Source organism: Aethalodelphis obliquidens, unplaced genomic scaffold (genome assembly GCF_003676395.1).
Source record: "Aethalodelphis obliquidens isolate GAN/ISIS:26980383/991018 unplaced genomic scaffold, ASM367639v1 scaffold18, whole genome shotgun sequence".
In the NCBI taxonomy this organism is placed as follows: Eukaryota; Metazoa; Chordata; class Mammalia; order Artiodactyla; family Delphinidae; genus Aethalodelphis; species Aethalodelphis obliquidens.
This window is the reverse complement of record NW_020837962.1, coordinates 4389998-4413387: the sequence shown is the minus strand read 5'-3', so window position 1 is coordinate 4413387 and position 23390 is coordinate 4389998. Positions and strand designations below refer to the sequence as shown.

General features: G+C 54.9%; 2 protein-coding genes across 2 annotated transcripts; both read right to left on the bottom strand.

Moving 5' to 3' along the window:
* Positions 1-2336: 2336 nt before the first annotated feature.
* Positions 2337-3930, bottom strand: SOCS1 (suppressor of cytokine signaling 1). The gene is made up of 2 exons (XM_027118301.1): positions 3807-3930; positions 2337-3231 (listed from the first exon to the last, which is right to left on the bottom strand). The coding sequence occupies exon 2, from the start codon at positions 3179-3181 to the stop codon at positions 2537-2539; it is 645 nt and encodes a 214-aa protein (XP_026974102.1). The 5' UTR covers positions 3182-3231; positions 3807-3930; the 3' UTR covers positions 2337-2536.
* Positions 3931-16521: 12591 nt separating this feature from the next.
* On the bottom strand, positions 16522-16782 carry PRM3 (protamine 3). The gene has a single exon (XM_027118300.1). The coding sequence runs from the start codon at positions 16780-16782 to the stop codon at positions 16522-16524; it is 261 nt and encodes an 86-aa protein (XP_026974101.1).
* Positions 16783-23390: the final 6608 nt, after the last annotated feature.

Here is a 23390-nt window from a genome sequence, read left to right as displayed (position 1 = left end):
TGCTCTGTGGCATGTGGAGTCTTCCTGGACCAGGGCTCGAACCCGTGTCCCCTGCATTGGCAGGCGGATTCTTAACCACGGCACCACCAGGGAAGTCCGGTATAGCTTTTTTAAAAATGACTCACAAAGAGAAGGGGCCAACTCTGGGAAGTGTGATTAGAGGAGCTTTGGTCTTAGCTGTTTTGCTAAGGGGAATGGGTTTGTGTATGAGTTTGTATAATGAAGATGTGATATTTAAGCTTTTTTTGAAAGGAGGAAAAAAACCCTGGAAATATTGTAAACTAACTGCGATTCGTCCCTCTTTAGATGAGGAGCTGTTTACTCGTCTGCAAAATGAGGATGTTAATAGTACCTAAATCCTAAGGCTCGGGTGAAGGTTGAATGCTTAACATAGGTAACTAGGTGCTCGGAATGGTACCTGCCCAATGATGCTATATATAAATGTTAGCAGCTGCTACTGTTATTATTACTGCAACCATTAGGCCCTTGTGGGAGACTGTGTTGCCTAGTGGTACCCAGCCTCTGAAGCAGTACTAAGTTTGAAAATCTGACTCCACCACTTGCTGTATGCCCTACTTTGCCTCTCTGAGCCTCAGTTTTCCCATCTGTAAAATGGGGGAGAGGTTGCTAACTCACAGGCTGGTTGTGCGGCTTAAACAAGGTAGCACAGGGCCCAGCATACAGTAAGCGCTCATTAAGTGTTTGCCATATGCGCAAGCACTGCTTTCCTGGGTTTCTCCCGGCACTGCCCAAGCTGGGTAGGAGACAGGAAAGTCAGAACAAGGACAGGAGTTGGTCCACACAGTAGAGAACAAAGGGCAGGGAGATGGTCCAAAGAAGAAAAAGCAGTGGTTCCTTGGAGGCACACAGACATCACCTCCTTTCCTCCCACCCCACTTCATTGAAGGATGATATTGCCAAAGCTCTCTGAGATACTAAATCTCTCCTGGTCATTCTTAACCTTGAGGTCTGGAACCTATTTAATCCCTAAGACAAGTCTGGGCCGCTGCAGCTCTCCAACTATCAAGTTAATTTTATGCTGCACTTTCAAGTCTGAAAGGTATTGTTAAATATTAGGACACTCCATTGTAAGCATGTCCAAGGCTGCAGAGGGCCATTCTGACTTCTAAAAATGTGTCTGTAAAGCCGTTTAACCCTAAACCTGAAAATGACTCGATTCACTGGGTGCAGCAACACAGCCCTGAGTGGCCAGCAGACCGGCCACAGATACAAGGAGTAGCCATAAAACCCGTTTCCTGGGCACTCTCTGGTGATGCTGGCAGGCCCAAGCTCCAGAAAACATCACCTCCTCCATCCCCTTTGCATCAGTGCCTGCTGCTGAGGGTTACAGCAAAGCACCTCTTCCAGCAAGCCCATTTTAGAGGTAGTCACTGAGGCCCCGAGAGGTAAAGGGAATTGCCCAAAGCTGCCAACAGGGCCCTTCTGACACCACAGACCACAGAGCATCTTTCTGGCTCCAAGTTGTGTGTTCACCAAAAAGTACACAGGACAGAACAGGGTGGGCAGAAGGAAGTTCAGACCCAACCCTGTATCCCCATCCCATCTAAAATATGCCTTCCTATATGCTGAGTTTCAGAATGTGCCACGCCTCCTTCCAAAAACTCAACAAGCCCCCACCCCCACCCTCTTCCTGGAAAAAGTTGTGGTCATAGAATGAAAGAAGTTTCCTCTCTGTCATCCATTCAAACAGATTTCTGGGAGGACAGCCAAAAAAGGCCCCAGTATCTTCTCTGACACAAGAATGGCCACAGGCAAATTTACCCCACCTCAGTTTTCTCTTCTGTAAAATGGGGATAAGAGCCTTGCTTCATAGGGTTGTCTTTAAAGTAAAGTTAAGCATGTAAAGCACAGAACAGGGCCGGGCACACATTAAGAGCTCAAACGTGAGCTGCCATTTTACACACAATACCAAAACTAGACCAACGGTTCGTCTACCCCTGAGAGCTGAGGGAGGAGCCATGCGGGGTTCCCAGCCACAGAACACAGGCCACACACCATCTTCGGCCACACGGGTCAGTCTCAGGAACCTGGACCCACTCAGAACCATGGAAAACCTTTGCCCAAAGCACACGCTCTAGAAACCTTTTTTCTTAAAAAAAAAAAACTTTCATAATAAAGTTTATTACCTAAACTGGTGGTAAAAAATATAAAATAGGATTCTGCACAGCAGAAAAATAAAGCCAGAGACCCTCCCCCAACCCCTGGTTTGTGCAAAGATACTGGGTATATGTAAACATGAAGAGGTAGGAGGTACGAGTTCAGGTCCTGGCCCCAGATACAATTAAGTTAAGCTGCTACGACAACCAGGGGGACCCAGAGGGAGCACCGGGAGGGGGCACCCCCACAAGAGGTGGGGAGGGGTCTGCGGCCTTGTCTCCAACCCAGGGTAGAAGGCGCCTCGCCCCCTACACCCTCTCCCTCCAACCCAGGCGGGGAGGGCACCCACGTGGTTCCAGGGAGATAATAATAATAGAAAATAATAAGACGCCCCAGTTAATGCTGCGTGCGCGGCCGGTCAGATCTGGAAGGGGAAGGAGCTCAAGTAGTCCCGGAGGACGGGGTTGAGGGGGATGCGCGCCAGGTTCTCGCGGCCCACGGTGGCCACAATGCGCTGGCGGCACAGCTCCTGAAGCGGCCGCACACGGCGCTGGCGCAGCGGGGCCCCCAGCATGCGGGGCGGCGCCGCCACGTAGTGCTCCAGCAGCTCGAAGAGGCAATCGAAGCTCTCGCGGCTGCCGTCCAGGTGGAAGCGGCCGGCCTGGAAGTGCACGCGGATGCTCGTGGGGCCCGAGGCCATCTTCACGCTGAGGGCAAAGAAGCAGTTCCGCTGGCGGCTGTCGCGCACCAGAAAGGTGCCCACGGGCTCGGCGCGCAGCCGCTCGTGCGCCCCGTGCACGCTCAGGGGTCCCCAGTAGAAGCCGCAGGCGTCCAGGAGAGCGCTGGCCCGGGTGATGCGCCGGTAGTCGGCGTGCGAGCGGAACGTGCGGAAGTGCGTCTCGCCCGGGGTCGGAGCCGGAGCAGCCGGGCAGGGCCGCGGGCGCGCAGGGGCCGCGGGCGAGGAGGAGGAAGAAGAGGAGGAGGAGGAAGGCTCTGGCCGCCGTCGGGTCTCTGCTGCCGTGGAGATTGCATTGTCGGCTGCCACCTGGTTGTGTGCTACCATCCTACACGCGGGGCCGGCCGGAGGGGTGGGCCATAGCGTCCGGGGGTGCGCTGATGGGAGAGACAGGCTGTGAGCAGGGAGTCTGGGTGGGGCTGGGCAGGTGAGGGCCCGCGAGGCAACTTGGGAGGGGTGGGTCTCTGGGGTGAGCCGCTCCTAAAGGGCCGAGGGCTCAAGACCAAGTCCGCGCAGCCCTTTGAGCCTCAGTGGGCTCATCTAGAAAATAGGCTTCCCCGCTTGCGGAGCACTTCAAGGCGGGTGGAGGCTCGGTGGAGCGGAGTGCAGCCCCCGAGTCGCTCCGAGTTTGGGTACAAGAAGGGGGCGTGGAGAGGTGCCGGGGAGAAGCCTGCCCCGATTCCGGCCAACCGGCCCTCGGCTCACCGCCCCGTGACCGCCGCCTCCTGGCCAGGCCTGGAATTGGCGCCTTGTCCGGGCGAATTGGGCAAAGGCAGGAGAAAAGCTGCGCTGCGGGAACTCCACGCGCGGGGTCTGCCAGGGTGGGGCCAGAGGGGGCCAGGAGCGTGGCGGCCGCGACCCCACCACGCAGCCCCCGAGGCCGCCAGACACCCGGCTGTCCTGTGCTTTCCTTCCCTCTCCCTCCCGCTTCCTAGCCCAGTGCCCCGCTCACCTGGCGGCGGGGCGCGGGGCGCCGCAAGCGAGGCGGCTGGGGTCTCCGGGGCGGCTCTCGCGCATGCTCCAGGGCCAGGAGCCGTGCAGCTGCCACGGCCGCAGCTCTGTCTGCTGCGCGCCTGCCCCTGCACCAGTCTTTTAAACTGGCTTGGGGGCGTGGTCGGCAGAAGGCTCCTCCCCCTACAGACCCCACCCCCTTACAGGCCCACCCTTCCGCGCCACTTTCGGTTTCTTTTTCTGCGCGCCGTGGAAGCCAAGCCGGCTCGACCTTTTCCACAAATCAGGGAGCCCTACCCGGGGAAGCCCCCCGCCCTGACCTAGCCTCGCATCTGTCCTAGGACCCCCCTCTGTCAAGGTCTCTAGCACCACCTCTGAACCTCCTGGGCACTTCTCAGAAGCCCCCTTCGGAACTGGCGGCCCTACTTTGCCCCCACGTACCTTCGGTCGCAGATTTCTGCAGGCAAGCCCTTTAGGATACTCTGGACTAACCGTGACACACCCCTCTTCCCCTCCAGGTGTCTCAGCACCCATCTCTGGTAGAGCTGTGTCCTCTACTCCACCCGACCCTGGGGTCCCACTTCGGACCCCTCGGGACTGCTCCCTCCACTGCCCTGCCCACGTAGTCTCGGAGCCTCTAGATGGCCGCCTCCGCACCCCTCCCTGCCTGTCGCTGTCCCTGGTCTTGGTGTGGGCTTCCGAGGAAGCGGCGGCCTGACCACAGGCTTCGGAGGAACCCTTTGGCGGTACGGGAGGGGTGCCTCGGCTGCGAGCCCAGTTCCTCGGAAACCGGGTGAGGCCCGGCAAGGTACCGGCGGCCTTGGCCAGCCCTCCCTACTGCACGACTGCTGGAGAAACCGAGGCCCAGTGGTTGGCAGAGGGGGAGCTCCAAACGAGGCACGCCCTCCTCGCTTTTATTTTGGGGAGAGGAAGTCGCATCTGGACACCCCTAAATGCACTTGGGAGCCCAGTGAAAAGATAGTTCGTTTTCAGATGTGATAATTCCAAAAACCTACTTTGAGTTTTCCTGGCCAGCCCCTCCTCTCCTCCGACTTCTGCTTTACAGATTCCCCCCCACTGCTCGCATCTGTCCCCTCCCCACACTCACACCTCCGCCTTGGAATGATGGGGTACCAGCTACGATTTGTACATTTGTGTGTGATCCTCTCTGTCGTGGGAAGGCACGGAGAAGGTGCCTGGCTGGTACATGTATTTTTGAATGAAAGAAAGAACAAATGAGCTTGGGGGCTGGTGGGTAGCCTGTCTCACAGTCTGGGAGGGGTCCCGGGGAAGACGCCAGGCTTGGCAGGGACTGGCCTCACGCTGGCACACACTGCCCTCTACAGGCAGCTCTCAGGCTGCAGCCCAGCTAGCTCCTCTGCTCCGAGCCCTGGCTGGAGCCAGGTCCTCCTGCCCACCTCCCTGGTGATTTCCTTCCCTGGCCCTAGGTAGATCCCAGGACCCCCATGTTTCCTCGTAAACACAAAGGGGTGGCCCAGAACCAGCCTTGCTTAGGGCCCCATCGTCTCCATTAATTCGTGTTGGCAGCAGCTGGTGTTGGTCATTAATGTGGTTGTCTTGAGGGGGGGGTGTGTGTTAGAGAGAGTGCTCATGCACTTGTGTGCAAGGGAGTGAGAAGATGCAGAGCCATGCATGTGTCAGTGGTCAGGTGCTGTGGTCATTCTGGAGCACCTATGGGGGGCTGCCCTGTGGTAGGTGACAATATAAAGTATTGGACTTTGGACCCAATCTATCTGGTTTCCAGTTCCAATTTTGCAACTCTCTATCCTTGTGACCTTGAACATGTAGTTAACTCCCTTGCCTGGTTTCTTCATCTGTGAAGGAGGTAATAATATCTCCCTCGTAGCGTGGGGATTAAATGAGTGGTTATGGGTCAAATGCCTAGACCAGTCCCTGGTATATAATAAGCATTCAGTAGGTGTTTGCTGTTGCTGCTGTTGTTTATCAGCGGCTGTCCGTGGCTGTGACAGCAAAATGGAGCCTGCAGACACGTGGCTTCATTTCAGAAGTTCTAGCCCAGGGAAAGCAGGCCATAGAAGGCATGGGTGGAGTAGAAGGAGGTAAACCAGGCCCCTGGGTGCTGGCAGTGGGGAGGCATAGCACCTCCTTCTCACTTGAGCTGGAGGCGGGTGGTCCAGGCTCAGAGAAGGTGGCCAGGCTGGGCTGGCTCCTGCACGACTTGTCTTCCTGCCAGCATGTCTCCTTGGCAGGCCTCTGGGCAGAGGGAGATTTATAAATAGCTGATGGCCCATATGCCCCCCCACCTTCCATTGACAGACCGGATGACTACTTGGGAGAGCCACCTCTTTTTCCCGGGCACTGGGGCCTCCTCCTCTCGGCCCCCTACTTGCTGCCACATGCCCACCCATCCCCCTGGAGCCCCCTCCTTCATTTCATTTACTGATACCTATGGTGTATTGGCCTAAACTGACTGGGTGATAAATGCTTTACAGTCCTCAGACCATTGGATTGACACAACAATCCAATCTGCTCATTTTACAGATAGGGAAACTGAGGTGGGGGGGAGTCACCTGCCCAGGGGCACACAACTCAGAAGGGGCAGGGCGGAGCTTCATACCCAGGGTGTCAGACCCCAAAGCTTTAGCGCTTGTCTACTGTGCTGTAAACTCCCTCCCCACCTCCTCCCCCCCCCCAACCCTAACCAGATTCCTGGTGATCTCGAATCCCAGTCTGTCTTCTGGTAAAACAGTAGATGCCAAAGAAATCAGATTCATTTGCAACCTGAGCCTGCTTGGGGAGGAGCGAGGACCGTTCTGCCGACTTTCCTATTTATAAGCTTGTGGAGGCCCCAGGTCTTGCCAGCCAAGCCTCTGTCTCCCACTTTGTGGCTTTGGGCCGTTCTGAGTCTTGGTTTCCTTGCCTGTACAGTGGGTCTCATCGCCTACCCTGAGCAGATCCTGGTTGTGCAAGCCATCGTGAGGTAGGCACAAGTTGCCGAGCACACATGGGCTCTCCTCACCACCAGTAGTGACAGTTACTACAGCTTTGGTTTCATTTTCTGAAGTCCTGAGTTCAAAACGAAACCGAATCCAGATACAAAAGGGAAAAAGAAATACACTGATTGACAATCCTTTGTCTCCTGGGCTGTTCTCCCTGGAGGACTGGCAGTAGACTCGCAGGAGGCTAGGCCACGTGGGAGCCCTGAGGAGCTCAGGCTCCACAGCTGTGGAGACCATAGGCCAGCAACTTGCCCTCTCTGGGCCTCATTTGCCCCAGCTGCAAAATGAGCTGTGGAGGTTTTGTGCCTCACAGAGCAGCATGGAAGCAAAGGGCCAGGTACCGAGAAAGTGCTTAGCACAGTGACTTCTTGTCACAGGGCAGTTGGGTCAGCCCCATGTCCACGGCTTGCTGGGTCACAGCCAGACCTGTTGGCTGGTTCTCCTCCCCCCACCCCCACCCTCAGCAGCCCTGGCTGCCCCAGAAGTGAGGAGCCCAGCCAGCAGCTGGGGGGAGTCAAGATCTTGGCCCTCGGAGCTCAGTTTTTCAGTTTCTCTTTCTAGCTTTGGCAAAGTCCTGCCGGGAAAAACAGTCCCTGATCAGGTCGTGTAATCTTGAAACTGCCCTCTGCCCCAGCGCTCATCAGCCTTTCTTTACAGCCATGATTCCCATGGGAGTCTGTGCCTCTGGGGAGCCTCGAGCTGTGGGGCTTAGAGCAGGGGTCCCCAACCCCCGGGCCACGGACGGCCTGTTAGGAACCAGGCTGCACAGCAGGAGGTGAGCGGTGGCAAGCGAGCGAAGCTTCGTGGCTTCATCTGCCGCTCCCCATCGCTCGCATTACTGTCTGATCCGTCACCACCCCTACCCCCGTCTGTGGAAGAATTGTCTTCCATGAAACTGGTCCCTGGTGCCAAAAAGGTTGGGGACTGCTGGCTTAGAGCATGGATTCTGGTTTCAATCTATCACTTAATGAACACATGGCCTGGGGCCAGCTTCTTAGCTTCTCTGTGGCTCGATTTCCTCATATGCAAGATAGGGGTAATGACATTTATTTCACTCTTTCAGTATTTATTCAGTAGGTATTTATTGAGTGCCTACTGTCTGCCAGGCACTGGGAACTCAGGGGTCTTCAAGCAGACATAGGGGAGACAGTGAATTCACATGATCATCTCAGATCATGGTAAGTGCTATGGGAAAATAAAGAGGGAAAAAGGGAACAACAAGGTGTTTGTGGACTGAGATAAGGCAGTCAGGGAAAGCCTCTTGGAGGCTGGAGTTGAGGCCTTTCTCAAAGCGGGGTGATGAGGATTCCAGGTAGCGAGAACAGCCAGTGCAAAGGCCCTGTGGTGGGAGCGATTGGCATAGTTGAGGATCAGAAAGGAGACGTGTATAGTTGGTGTAGAGAGCCAGAGGGTGAGTGCAGGGGTGAGTTATAGAGGTTGACAGGGGTCCAGTTGATGGGGCAGGGCTTTGTTGGAACGTGGGAGGGGTTTGGATTTCACCCTGACTGCAGGAGACATTCCTTCAGGCCCAGGAGACACTACAGGATTGGGTGTGGAAAAAACCCTCTGGCTGCTGAAATTCTGGACAGCTTGGGTATTAGCCACAGAGACCTACAGTGGGGGCCTTGGGACACACCTCACAACTGTCCCTGACCTCCCTCTCCCAGGATGTTACCACACTAGCCCCCCAAATGGGTACAAAGACAGTCCTAAGGGAAAGCCAGGACATTCAAGCTTTGTAGTAGAGAACACTGCTTGAGGAGTCCAAGACCTGAGTTCTGGGGTCACCCGTCACTCCCTGGAAGAGGAGTCACCATTTGCTGAGCCTGCTGTGGGCCAGGTGACAGTGTCTTGGTATGTTGTCTTATTTACTCTCCCCCATGGTTCTGTGAGGTGGAAATTATGTCGCCATTTACCAGATGAGAAAAGCGCTACTCGGGGAGCTGATGGAACTTGGTGAAAGTGTTTTGGAGAGACCTGGGGCTTGGCCTCTGTGCAGAGAGGTTGCTGCATTACATGGGGTAGAACCTAGTCCCAGCTGGTCCCGACGGCAGGAAAGGCGGTGTGTTTCCGTGGAGGGGAGGGGATGCTCGAGCCCAAGGAGAAGGCTCCCGTCCGGCGGAGGAGGAGTGATGGACTGAGCTGGTGGCTGGTCTTCCAGGGTCCTGGGGAGACTTGGTGGGAACATTCCAGCAGGCCTATTATCCCCGGGCAACAGGTGAAAAAGGAGAGATTAGGTCAGAGATTACGTGAAGTATCCAGTATTAACCGGCTTTCATTAAGCAGTTGCTGGTACTGTGTTAATAACTCAAAAAAAGGAGGGGCGGGAAGGAGGATTTCTGAGAGCCCCGGTTGTGGCACACCAGGTCCTGGTCCCAGCTCCCCACCCCACCCCCACCCCCCTCCCTCCCACCCTCCCTGTGGCTTCAGGCAAGTTCCCTTAATGCAGTGGCCGATAGAGCTGTCAGAAAGCCCAAGCCTGGCAGGCCCAGTGCCTTTTCATCAGTAAATCTCCCAGGATCTTGCTTGGAGCCTCTTTTTGGGCATTATTGTAATAGGCCGATCTGGTTCCCACCCTACCCCATCCCGTAAGTGGCAAAGTAGGTGTTAGCAGCTGATGAAAAGAGCAATGGTGGTTACCTTTGGCAGTTGACACAGAGGGGAAACAAGAATTTGCAGAAGCTGTGCAACTAGACACGAGGGCTGACCATCACAGTCTGGGGACACTGGGGGCGGGGGCAGGAGGGCTTCTCAGCTCTGCGGCCGCCACACCATGGGAAAGCCGTTTGGAGGGGCTGATCGCGCCCCAGTTCTTTCGCTTAAGGCCCGTTGCTTCAGGGCACACTGACCAGCAGGAGACTTGACGGTGGCCCGTGCCGCATGGGCCCCTGGCCGAGCCAGCAGGGATGAGCAGCCTCTGGGAGGAGAAGGGAGAGCACTCCTGGCAGAGCATGGCGTCAGCAAGGGCCTGGAGGCCAAAATTTGAGGACCCGAGTGGCAGGTGGCAGGAGATGAGGCTCCAGGGAGCAGGAGAGGCCCTGGTGCCACCCTGCTGGTTTATAGGCAGAGGCTTGGCTGGGGGAAGGCAGTGGGTGGCTAGCCGTGGCCTCTCCCTGCCCTGGGGTGGTGAGTCCCACCGAGGAGAGCCTTCTGGGTCACCTTGCCTGGACCAGTTCCAGAGGCAGAGTTTACATTCAGCATTCCTGTGCTATCTTTTTCCAGAGTCAACAGAGCTTTGCTGAGCGCTTATTAGATACTTCACTGATGCTCATGCCTTTTCTCCCTGATTTTCATTTCCTAGTGGAAAATAAAGTATTTCTCCTCCCCAGACATATCCCCAGGCACCAGCTTAGTCTATGTCCTTCCAGATCTTTTTCTAAGCACTTACATACCTGCATTTTCCCCCATAAAAGTACAGTGTAGAATTCTTTGTGTAGAATTTTTCCCCTCCATCAATGGTATATCTTTCTCCATCTAGCCCTTTTCACCCAACAGCATGTCCTGGCAATCTGAGTAGATAGCATAGAGATCAACCCCATTCTTTTAAAAACTGCACGATAGTCCTCAGTGAACCTGCGTGTTCATTTAGCCATCCTATGGGTTGTTTGCAGTTTTTTGCTCTTGCAAGCCATGTGGCCCTGGCGCACATGAGAGAAATGCTTTGCACACTGTAAATGTTCAGAGACACTGCCCCATTCGCCTGCCAACATGTGCACGCACACTGACCCCTTGGCAACTGCATTCAACTGTATCTGCTTCACTGGGTTCTCCCAGTGCTTGTTATTATCAAAACTTTTCTGGTTTTGCCCATTCACTGGGTTCAAAAGTGGCATCTCACTGTTGCTTTTTTTTTTTTAATAAATTTATTTATTTTTGGCTGCGTTGGGTCTTCGTTACTGCGTGCGGGCTTTCTCTAGTTGTGGCGAGTGAGGGCTGCTCTTTGTTGTGGTGCGCGGGCTTCTCATTGCAGTGGCTTCTCTTGTTGTGGAGCATGGGCTCTAGGCACATGGGCTTAAGTAGTTGTGACACGTGGGCTCAGTAGTTGTGGCGCCAGGGCTTAGTTGCTCTGTGGCATGTGGGATCTTCCTGGACCAGGGCTCGAACCCATGTCCCCTGCACTGGCAGGCGGATTCTTAACCACGCACCACCGGGGAAGCCCCTCACTATTGCTTTAATGCCTGCACATTCTTTCATTTATTCAGCAAATATTTGCTGAGCTTCTAATATGTGCTAAGTACAGGGGATGTAGCGATCAAGAACAGCATGGCGCCTTGGACCTCTTGACAAAGCCTGAGGTGCAAATAAGGCTCAGAGAGGTTAAGAGACAGCCCCAGGGTCACCCAGCGAGGGAATAGGGGAGCTGAATCTACAGAGTTTGAGGTCTTTTTCCTCCTGAATCATACCTCAAATGGGCATCTCAACGCAGGCTCTGTACCCTCTTCCCTGGCTGCTCCCCCCACCACCCCCAGGACTGTTGGGTCCCCTTAGTGGTGCCCGGGCAGCTGAGTGAGCAGTCCCACCACAGGCGGGGCTGTGTCTATTTCTCAGACCTCACTTCAACCCAACATCCCAACACAGGGGGTGGGGGTGGGGGGAATGTGCAGGACCTCTAGGTGGCTGAGTTTAGCATCTATTTCTCTCTGTTTCCTGAATTTGGGTTTTCCGCAGGCCTGCCCCCAAACTACTACCGCCCCACCCCAAACCAAGCAAGTGAAAGAATGAATCTGTGGTTTGATTTTTGTCCTCTTGTCGTCGTGTGTCTGCCTGCGGGAGGGCAGCTGTGTGCCCACATGTGCTTGCTTGTGTGTGTTTCGGTGTGTGGGAGGGGAGGCGGGTGAGAGCCTGCGTGTGTGTATGGGGGGGTGTGGAGCTGGGAGTCCGCACGTGAACCTCGGGCTCTGCGTCTGAGTGGGTTTGAATGGCAATTTCTTTGTATATGTGACTGGATGTCTGTGTATTTGTACCACTTTTTTCTGAGTGTTGGTTTCAGGGAAATGTGGGGTTAAGATGGGGCCATAAACCACACACGCGACCCGGTTTGTCTGCTTCCCAGTTCACTTCCTCTATTACAGAGTTGATGTCTCTACAGTAGAGCTCCTGCCTTCAGTGACTGTATCATAAAAGGACACTGTCCAGGGAATAGGGAAGTCCTTTGGTGAGTGGGCCTCAAAGTCCCTGACCTTATCCTCTGACCCTCTGTCTCCACCTCCTCCCTTAAAACTGCTCTCTAGAAGCACTTCCCAAACTCTTCAGCACTGAGGTGTCAATGACTATCATGATGTTATGTGGCTTTTGTTCTTAAACAGGGAACCAGGAGGTTTGGGGGGAAGGAAGCATGAATCTCAGATCTCAGACCTGCCCTCCAAGAGGAAGGTCTCCTGTGCCGCCCTTGGTCCAGGCCCTGCTCCCTCCCTCCTGGCCATGACTTCCCACAGCTCTTCCTCTTGTCCCTTCTTTCCCCTACCATTCAGTCTCCACCCAGCAAAGACACTAGGCCCTGTCTCTTGCCTGATTAAGACCCTCTAGTGACTTATCACACCAAATAAAATGTCCAAGCTCCCCACGGCCCTGCAGATCCTGCGTGGCCTGGCCCCACCTGGTGCTGCCACCCCCTGGCGGCCACCTGCACATCTGTGCCAGCCCGCCAGTCTTTGGAACACCTCAAGCTCTTTCCTTCCTTGGGGCTTTGTACATACTGTCCCCTTGACCTGGAATGTGCTTCCCTCAGGTCTCCTCCACTGGGCCTTCCGTGACCTCTGTCCCCAGCCCTGCTGCACCAGAGTTGCTCTGCGTTACATCCAGACCTTGCTCCTTTGATACTGCTTATTGTGACCGGCAAGTCTTGTGCTTACACGTTTGTGTTCTTTCTGTGGACAGGGCTTTGTGTGTCCTCTGTGTTCCCAGAACCTAGCCCAGCCCCTGAAAACACTTGGTCCCTTGGTAAAGTTTGTTGAAACAAGTGAGGCTCAGAGGTTGATCACCAGCCCAAGGCCACGCAGCAGGGAAACAGGATGAGTCAGGATTCAAACTCAGGATGCTCTGGACTGCAAAATGCACATACCTAACCCCTCTTCCTGCCACGGTTCTGGACTGCCTACTGCATGTGGATCACACGAACAGTGTGTGGGCCCGTGGGCATCCCGTGTGTGAGTGTGTGTGTGTGCACCTGTGTGCATGAACATGGGAGCATATAGGACAAAGGAGGGCTCTGCCCAAGTAGAGTGTTGCCCATCTACTCCAAAGTCTTCTTGATGTCTCCACCTCCCATTCATTTGTGACCCTGTGTGAGGATTTGTTCCTTATACTTTCGTGAGGTCCCATCACAAGGCATGTCCCTCCTCCCTACCCAACCTCTTCCCTGCTTTGTGCTTCCAAACCAGGCCCCCAAACACGTGACACGTTTAATGAACTCAAAATGCCGACTCAAGGATAAGTCATCCAGTGTACAAGCTTTAATCAGTGTTGCATAGAAATCACTGTAGTAACACATTCCTGCGGAGAGTTTGACTTCCTCCTTCTAGCGTTCCATGCATGATGGCGTTTCTCATCTGGGCGAACCTGACACAGGAACAGAGCCATGGGGTGCCATCTTAGCTGTACTTTCATCCTAAGAGATGAGAATGGGGAAGGGAGCCTTTAATAGCTGAGTGCTTCCTAAAGTCGCTTAACTGTCTCCGCTGGGTTTTGGATGCTCATGTGTATTTGAATATGGGGCATGGATAGACCTGAGACAATCATTAAGGTCCTCTTGACTTGCAAATCCATCTGTTTATCCCATCCATTTATCATACATCCATGAATGAATTGGATGGGTGAATGACTGGATGACTTACTGGATAAGATGATAAGAATAACCACATGGACTGACGGTGGTCCCGGGGCCTGACTGGCAAGCCCACCTCCCCAGCAAGATTTAAAGCTGGGAGATTTAGAGTCAGGTTCAAAGCCCACTTTGTTCTGATGTCCAGTCTCGGGTAGTTCGTTTTGGTTTTCAAGGTCTGGTTTCCTTATCTGACAAAGGAATGTCATCCCTTCCTTCCTGGTATTCTTGTGAGCCTGAGATGTCTGTCAAACCACAGGAGGCCCTTGAAAACTGTTTTCCTCCCTCGATTCCTGCCTGCCGACTCAGCTCCCTTCCCTGCTAATGAGGGCCCTGCATCCCTGCTCAGACCTCCTGTGGAAGAAAGCCCACCTGTGTGTGCACACGGGGCCCAGTGGGAGCTCCCTAGTCTCGGTGTTCTCTCCACAGCCACCCACCCCTCCCCACGCCTTGGCCGAAGCTTTTGGCCACTCTAAGCCTGCCCCTCCCCTCAGGAAACTCCCTCCATCTCCATCTCCCCTCCCACTGGCAGACCCCCCAGCCCATGTCTACTTACCCCTGTCTATAGCTCGTGCACAACTTTGCTATCGTCTGCTCTTATTGTAGTTTATTTCTTAATAAACATGTCATAGCACTCATGGTGAAAACCACCCTCGTTTACAGAGCACTTCCTACATGGCTGGGCTCCGTCCGGGCCCCACTCCTTCTAGGCGGCTTTAGTGACCCTTCATAGGGGGCTGAACAGTGGCCCCTCCAAAAGATGTGTCCACATCCTAACCCCCGAAACCTGTCAGTGTGACCGTACTTGGAAAAAGCCTCTTTGCAGATGTCGGGATATTTAGAGCATCCTGGATTATCCAGGTGGGCCCTAAATCTAACGGCTAGTGTCCTCATAAGAGACAGAGGAGAAGGCTCAGGGAGAAGAGACCACGGGAAGTCAGAGGCCAGGATTAGAGCTGTGCAGCCACAAGCCACCGTGAGCTCGACAGGGGAGGGAGGATTCTCCCTGGGGGCCTCCGGGGGAATGTGGCCCAGAGAACTCCTTGACTCGAGACTTCTGGCCTCTAGAAGTGAAAGGATACGATTCTTTGTTTTAAGCCACCAGGTTTGTGATCATTTGTTACAGCAGCCCTGAGAAACTAATGTGCCCCGTGAGGTAGGTACGATTGTTACATTTTACAAAGGGAGAGCAGGCTCAGAGAGGCTGAGTAACCAGCCCAGAGTCCCACAGCTAGTCAGTGGTGGAGCCTGGATTCAGAGTCGGGCCTGGTCCCCTCTAGTCCAGCCTCGTGGTCACTAAGGCCTCCGAGGGGATTAAGGAGGCATGTGCGGCTCTGTTCTAACGGCCCTGCCTGGTGTGGTCTCAGTAGGGCTGGTTGGGGGCCACGCGGTGAAGACTGTGTCTGGGTCTCTGGACCCTCTCCACCACTCCCCGCACCCCTCCAATCCGACTGCCAACTTCCCCAGCCTCGAGTGTGTAGTGGGACAGAGACTGTGTTTATTGATCCCAGGGCCCATACTGTATGACTGGCACAGTGCCTGGCATACAGTAGGGGCCCAACAAATGTTTGCTGGGCAGATGAATGGGCGGGTGGATCTGTAGGCCTTGGACCGACTTGCTTGGTCAGGACGGGGGTGGGTGGTCACAGACAGCAGGGCCACCTCCTTCAAGCCTCAGGTGCCGTGGGCCATCTGCAGGCCTCAGTGGTGGCCTCCTCTTTGAGTAGCCCAAGGCCTCTCCTTACCCCTCACCCAGCCCCCAAAGAAATAGAGACGTCCCTGGAAATACTGCCTCCCCACCCCTCCCAGCAGCCCTGATCAGGATCCTTCTCGGGCTCAGATAGCTGGTGCTTGGGGGCTATTGAGGGAAGAGGGTGGAGATCACATTTGTTATTTCTATTGGAAAGAAAAAGGTTAAGGGAGCCAGGGACAGGAGGGGCAGCAGACACATTACGATGCTTCTTGAAGAAGGCCAGAGTGAGTGGACCCAGGGTCTGGGTCTTAGGTCTGTGTCTGGCCCCTTCTCTGGGCTTCCTCTGCCCATTGTTCTAATGAGGGCATTGGCTCTGCCCCCACAGCTGGAACCCTTGAACAAGGCAGAAGTGAGCCTCTCATGAGGGTACAGATGGTCACCTTGAGAGTAGGGATGGCAGAAGAATCAGTGGCTGAGAAGGACTCAGACCCCTCCAACCTGCTCAGCCCCCAAAACTGGGGCCTGCGAGTCGGATGGAACCACCGTGGCTCCAACAACAGTGCCCGTCTTGGTGAAACACTCACTGCGTGCCAGGCCCGGTCCCACCCAGCGTTTCAGTCATCTCTCCCGACCCGCTGACCTGTGGGTAGCTATTAATGTCACCCTTAGGCAGGGAGGGCAGGCTGAGGTTCAGAGACAGACAGCGACTTGCTCAGTGTCACACAGCGAGCGCAAAGAAATTGGAAGCAGGTTTGCTGACCTCCCAAGTCTGTGCTCTTTAAGACCATTTATGGTTAGAGCAGCAAAATGGGGGTTTGCAGAGGGAGATGATACTGTCCCATCGGGTGCTCTCAGCCTGCATCTGCTCAGACTCGGGGAGGAATCTTCCCTGGAGACGGGACTGGCTGAGGTGACTTTCTAGCCCAGGCTACCACATTCTCCACCCCCTGCAGCACGGGACTGCGGCTGAGAAGTCACAGGGAGTGGACCTTGTGAGGGCTTCTGGCTGGAGTTCAGGGACAGGGCTCAGTGACTCCTGCTCTTCAACCTCCCTGCACACACGCACACGTGCGCGCGCGGTGCCACGGGCACGGGGTCGGGGTGTGGCGGCGGGGGGAGAGCAGCGGGAGGAGGATTCCTTGGAGACTCTTTATTTACTCTCTTCTGAAAGTTCTTCTCTCTGGAACAGCGACCGGCACCTCTGCCCGGGCCACGTCATGGGTCAGGACTGCGTCTGCTTGGGCTTGGGGTTCTTCTGGGCCACAGAGTCGTCTTTGGCACCTTCCTCCTGCCACTCAGGCTCCAGCAGCAGCAGCTTGCCCTGCACCGGGAGCTCCTCCGCCTCTCCCTCTGCCTCTCCCTCCTCCTCACCCGCCGACGACAAGGAGAAGTTATCCTGACTCACGCAGGCCACGAACTTCTTCATGGAGGATTCGTGGCCCCGGCCGTGGCCCGTGCCGAGCTTGGCACAGTGGGAACCCATCGCCCACTTTGGCTGCCTCTCTGGACTGGGAGGAAAGGCCACTGGTGGGGTATGGAGGGGCCGGCGAGGGTGGTAAGCAGAGCGCTGACATCACAAAGGGGATGTCACCCTGGGATACCTGAGTCTGAGTCGACACCTGAACTCAAACCTAGGCTACCAGCTGTCCCACTGAGCCCCTGCCACATACGGGCAGGATCGAGGCCAAATGCCGGGCCCACACCCGTGCAGCCTCGCCCTGCTGTGTTGCCTCCTCCATCTGGCCTTGTTTGCCCTGGCAAAAGTCCCCCTTTTAGCTGGGATGAGAGTTGGGGATAGAATTTCCAGAAGCAGGAGAGCACACAGACTCCTCCCCACATCCCAGAAGTATCCAGCCCAAGAGAGCTGCTGACAGTATGTGATGAAAAGCAGCCACGAGGGAGCCTTCCAGGGGGCACTGGCAATGTCTGGCTTCTTGACCTGCATACTTAAAACTTGTGCACTATACTTTTATAAAACTAAAGAAAACCCTACTCACTCTCTCCTGTTCTCCCAAATCACCCTTTAAAGGCAGCGGCTTGTAAGCTTTTGGGGCCACCAGCCTCTAGCTACACATGCCCACCCAGCACAACTTCAGCCCGGAGGGGGTTAAGTCTCCTTGGTCATTGCTGAGCACTAGGAATCTGTTTTCTGACATATAATACAGATATTGTCCCAGATTCTCGGTGGCTGTGGTAGGCTGAGAGGAAAGAAGCTAATGTACCCCGTGAGGTAGGTACGATTGTTACATTTTACAAAGGGAGAGCAGGCTCAGAGAGGCTGAGTAACCAGCCCAGAGTCCCACAGCTAGTCAGTGGTGGAGCCTGGATTCAGAGTCGGGCCTGGTCCCCTCTAGTCCAGCCTCGTGGTCACTAAGGCCTCCGAGGGGATCAAGGAGGCACGTGCGGCTCTGTTCTAACGGCCCTGCCTGGTGTGGTCTCAGTAGGGCTGGTTGGGGCCACGTGGTGAAGACTGTGTCTGGGTCTCTGGACCCTCTCCACCACTCCCCGCACCCCTCCACTCTGACTGCCAACTTCCCCTGCCTCGAGTGAAACGGGGAGATGACAGGGAGATGATCCTGGGTTATCTGGGTGGACGCTGAGTGCAACCACAAGCGTCCCTCTAAGAGGGAGGCAGAGAGATTTCACACAGGAAGCAGAGACTGGAGATGCGGCCACAGCAGAGGAACGCCAAGGATTACGAGGAGCCCCCAGAAGCTCGGAAGAGGCAGGAATGGATTCTGCCCGTGAGCCTCCATGGCCCTGTTGTGATAATGAGGGTCCCATCTCAGAATCCCAGCGGCCCACAAGGCCTCACCCAGTTCTGCCCCTTGCCTTTTGTTCCCCCCACGCTGGCCTTGTTCTTGCTGGAGCACGCTAGACCTGCTTCCCATCTCATAACGGGTCACATTTTCACACTTTTGTCATCATGTTTCCATGACAAGGAAATGGAAAGGTCAAGGGGGGAGTAGTGTGGCCTTGGGCATCATGATGGCTCCGGGTGAGAGGACATGCACAGTGTCACAGGGTAACACACCAGCACAGCACTCAGAGATGAGGCCCCTGCCCTGACCCTCTCCTCCTCCCCTGACCCCATGGTGAATAGAAGCCTTGTTTGTGCCGTTTGCATAATGGAGACCCTGACAGGCCAGCAAGTTTCTTATCTCAAGCTTTATCTGGCAAATGACTTTTGCTCATTTTACTCAAAATCTTGTGGGCTCCTTGCAAACTTGGGGCTTGGGCATTCGAGGGGGACTTGCTATGGTCTCGCGAGGTGCTTCCTGGCAGGCGACTCTTCCTGGTGGGCCCAGGGAGGCTGGGAGCTGCCTTATGCATCTTCTCCTCCTCCCGATCCTTCTGCAGCCTTTTGGAAAAAGTTCTAGTTACGGGGCCATCTGGGGAATCTGGGTGGGGATGGGCTTGGGGGGCTTTCAGACAGGGTGGGGTCCCAGCACTGCACAAGCCCCCCACCTGTGGCTCCTGTCTGTCACGATAGGGCCTCTGTGGGTCCTCCCGTAGATCGGGACATCCTCCAGCCTCAGCTCCTGCACCTGATGCAGGTGCTCGCTTTTGCCCTGCTGCCCAGAGCCCTGCTGCGGACGGAGACCTTCGTTCGGACTCCTCAGGCAGCATCCGACCATCATGCTCATGGGTGGGGCAGCTGGGGCTGAGGCTGCAGCTGGCCTTGGGGGTAGGGGGAGGAGGCTGAGGCCTGCCCTCCTGTTCTTACTGTTAACAGTGTTGGTCGGGTCTGTCGGCAGCTCTCTGGGGCCTTGTGTATAAGGTGTGTATAAGTCCCCCCACCTTGGCCCCTTCTGTGAAAGCAGCACAGAGCACAGCAGCCGCCCCTCGCCCCGCCCGTAAAACGTGTCCCCGTGCCTCGTAACGGGGGGACTCTCACAAGAAGAGCGCCAGCCTTCTTGTCCAAATCCAAGCCCTCATTCCCCAACCCCTCCAGCTGGTGCGAATCCACACGTAGTCCTTCCGGAAGCTTCCTCACCGCCTTTGCAGCTGTGCCGGGGTCTCTCAGGGGTCGGGGTGGGGCTTATCTGTCCACAGAGTTATCTTGTGCTTACTCTATGCCAGAAATTCCGGAAATTCCATACATTTACTCATTAACTGAGGCACGAAGAGGTTAAGTGACTTGCTCATGGTCCCTGCAAGTAAGAGGCAAGGCTGGGCTTCAGACTCCATGCCCTTGGCCCTCCGCCCCCTCCCCAGCCCCGGGGACAAATGTGTCCTCTTCCCTCCACCTCTGGCCTCCTCCTGCACCTCTCACTGTACTTTGATGACCCATTAAAATCTAGAATCGGAGTCATAGCAACTGCAGGGAGGATGTGGTAGACACATTAATGCCTCCTCCCAAAGATGTCTGTGCCCTAAGCCCTGAACCTGTGACTGTCACCTGACGTGCAGAAGGGACTTTCTGGATGTGAGTGACTTAAGGAGATGGAAGATTCAGTGTGGGTTCAGTGTAATCACATGGGTCCTTATAAGATGGGAGAGGGAGACAGGAGGGTCACAGGAAGAGATCTGAAGATGCTACACCACTGGCTGTGAAGGCGGAGGGAGGGGCCCCGAGCCCAGGAAAGCCAGAGGCCTCTAGGAGCTGAAAGACTAGGAGAAAGGTTATGCTTCCCGAGAACCTTCAGAACCTGCTTGCACCTTGCTTTTAGCGCCATAAGGCCCATGTGAGAAAATAAATTTGTGTTTTAAGCTATGAAGTTCGTGGTAATTTATTACAATGGTGATAGGAAACTAATACAGAGGCCTCTTATATTAGTGCCCTCAGGCTCCCCCAGGGCACTTGCTCAAAATACGAATGCCCAGGCCTTACCCCCAGACCCTGATAAGTCAGAACCTCCATAGCTGGAGCCTGCCCGGGGGCCCATGTTCAGCCGTCCTGCCAGCATCTTCTGACTGGCTGTGGAACCAATCTAGTAGTTGGGTCGTGGAAGCAAGTTCATCTCCCAGCTCAGTGACCTCACCTGCAAAGACGAGGCCGTCAATACCTGCCTCGCAGGTTGGGTGTGAGGCCTGGAAGTGGCGAATGCCCAGTACCTGTGCTCTATAAATGGAAGGCGTGGCCCTGTCAAGGCAACTGGGTCAGGGTTCTGGTCACTGCTGAAATGCCCTGGGCTTTGGTCTGCAATGAGATCGTGACCCAGGCTCTTGTGTTAAAAGATCTGACAGCTCTCTCTGAGGCCAGGCGACGGAAGTGTTTTGTGAACCACCTTCGCATATCTCAGTGTATCCTATGGTTAGTGGACCAAGTTATCTTGTTTCCTCAGCCAGGGGTGATGTTGTACCCGAGGATTAAATGAAAGCTTAGCTCAACCACTGTCTGGACAGGTTACTCTCACTGTACCCAAACGGAGGCATCTTTTAAAAAACGGGAATTTCGGCATCTGGCACCTTGGGGAATTGGTGGGATGTAGTGACGGCTGGTGAATCGAGCTTGAGCTGGGAAATGTTTACTGGCTCTCGGGGATGGGGAGTAGGGGTGGCAAGCCAGTCTTGATTGGTAGCACTTGCCAGTTTGTGGCCCATTTCAGGCTGCCAGCGGAAAGCCACTGAGCACAGAGCTGGGGAGCGTGTGTTCAGAAACCAGCATGGCCGTGGGGCCTGTAAAGGGGTGGCCGGGGAGGCAGATTTGGGTTGTGACTTGGGAGTAGTCAAGAGTTGGAAACAAGATCCCGTGCGACAACCATCCCTCGCGTCCCCTCTTCCCGGTGTCCCCAAGCCCTCCTCGCCACTGAGTCCCTGAAAGTAAAGAGACGAGAGTGACATTTTTCCTTCAGCGTTTATTGACAGGCGGCATTGTTCGCTGGCAGGCTGCTGTTCATTTCATCGGAATGGTGGCATGTTCGAGATGTGGCAAGAGGGTCTTGAAGGCTGGTAGCGTTTCAGGCAGGAGTGTGGTGGTCTTGCTACTGGGCGCTTACTATCTTGCACACCTTGTGGTGGTGTAGCGGCGGCAGCACACTGCGGAGAACGAGGGGGCGAGAGCAGACTTCAGCATGGGCTGAACCCCCACTCCACCCCAGCTCCCCGGCCCCCACCCGCGGAGCGGACCCCCTCACCTCTCCTGCGCCTCCGGCAGCACCGTCTCCTCCTGCGACATCTGCGCCTCGGGCGGCGGCATCTGCTCTGGCTCGGGCTGCGGCATCTGTTTCTGGCCATGGTGACGGATGGAATCGGCCTGGATGCTCAGAGCAGGGGATGCCGCCTTGGTTGAGCCAGCCAACCTGTGAGCAGGTGGAACTCTGTGGGCTGTGAGCCAGGGGCTGACCCCTGGGCCTCTTATAGGTGTGGCAGGGGCCCTGCTCACTGTAAGGTCACAGAGGCCTGGACGTCACAGAAGAGGGCCAGAGCCGGCCTGCATCATGTCCATATATGGGCATGTGGGAGGCCCTTGCTGAAGGAGGGTGGGGACGTGATGCGTGTGGGCCTCCGGGTCATCAGCGGAGGGGAGACGAGGTGACTTCCCCGTAAGGACACTCACTCGCTCCTTCACTTAGTCAGTCAGTTTGCAAAGCATCACTGAACACCTGCTATATGCCAGGTTCTGGCGAGACCCCAGCACACAGTGATAAACAAGGCAGACGTGTTCCTGCCTAATAAACTTTACAGTCTAACTACAGGAAACGTGAATGAAATTACCACGCAGAGTAACTATAATTGTGAAAAGTGCCGAGGAGAGGAACTTCAGGTTTTTATGAGAATGCGTGTTGGGGGGGGTGGTGCTTGACCTCAGGAGAGGCCCTAGGAAAGCCTCCTAAGGAGGATGAGTCAGAATGGGAGGTGGGAAAAGCATCTGGGAAGAGGGAACAGCTGTTGCGAAGATCAGAGGCAGCACGTGTGTGTGATTTCACTCACGTGAAATGTCCAGAGAGGGAGAGTCAGAGACACAGAGATGGGTGGGTGGGTGCCTAGAAGCGGCTGGAATGGGAACGGCTGCTCAGCGGGGGCAGGGTCTCCTTTTGGGGTGATGAACATGCTTGGGACCCAGAGAGTAGCGATGGTTACCCAACGTTGTGATTGTACTCAATGCCACTGAATTTTCACTTTAGAAGGCTGGATTTTACATGATGTGAATTTTACTTCAATTGAAAGAAAAAAAGATTCTGGGGCTGAAAGGTGCTTGAAAGGTGTAAGGAATCAAAAGGAGGCCCAGGCGGAGGAGCAGAGACTGTGGCGGAGGGGGGCGAGACAGGGCCAGACCACTCTCAGCTTCGTCTAACCTTTCCCACATCCCCATGAACTTTAGGGATAAAGAGGGCAGCGGTTAGAATTCGATTTCATTAGCTATAACAGGAAACCAAAAGAAGTGACTTTGGCATAGAAGTTTTGTTTCATTGAAGAAGTCAGAGGTGATTTCGATGATCATTAGAGTGTCTTGTTTGGGGGATCCACACGCTGGAGTATTTGGGGATAATGGGTATCATGTTTGCCAACTGCTCTCAGGTGATTCAGAAAAAGAACAGTAACAAGGGGTTCGTATCTACATAGAGAAAGAGGGAGAGGGAGGGAGGGAGGGAGGAAGGGAGGGGGAGTGGAGTAAATGGAATAGAATGTTAACAATTGACCAGTCTGGATGAAGGGAAGTTCTTTGTATGGTTCTTGCAACTTTTCTCTAATTCGAAGTTATTTCAAAATAAATTATGGAGATTAAAAAAAAAAGGGGGGTGGGCCGGGGAAAGTCAGGAGGAAGGCCTTCCAGGGCTGGTATAGGGACTCCACCCTTAACAAGGGCCCAGACTTCTTTTATCTTTCGCCTCTGCCCTAGGCAAGTACTTTCCATCCTCAAGGTTGCCTCGCAGTCCAAAATCAGGGCTGCCATGGATGGTTGTGCAGTTCGTGTACTGCTCAAAGCTCTCAGCCAGGGGATTGAATGGTGCAGGCCAGGCCCAGCACCCATAAGCATGCTTCTGCCCATGGGAGCTATCTTTTTCTAATTAGACTGCTCACAGTGGAAGTCTTTCCTAATTTGAACAAAGGGACATTAAGGGCTAGCCTCGGCCCTGCTGGAAATTCAGCTCTATCCACTGTGCAAGAATAAATGAAGAAGAAGAAAGGGGGCGGGGGGCAAAG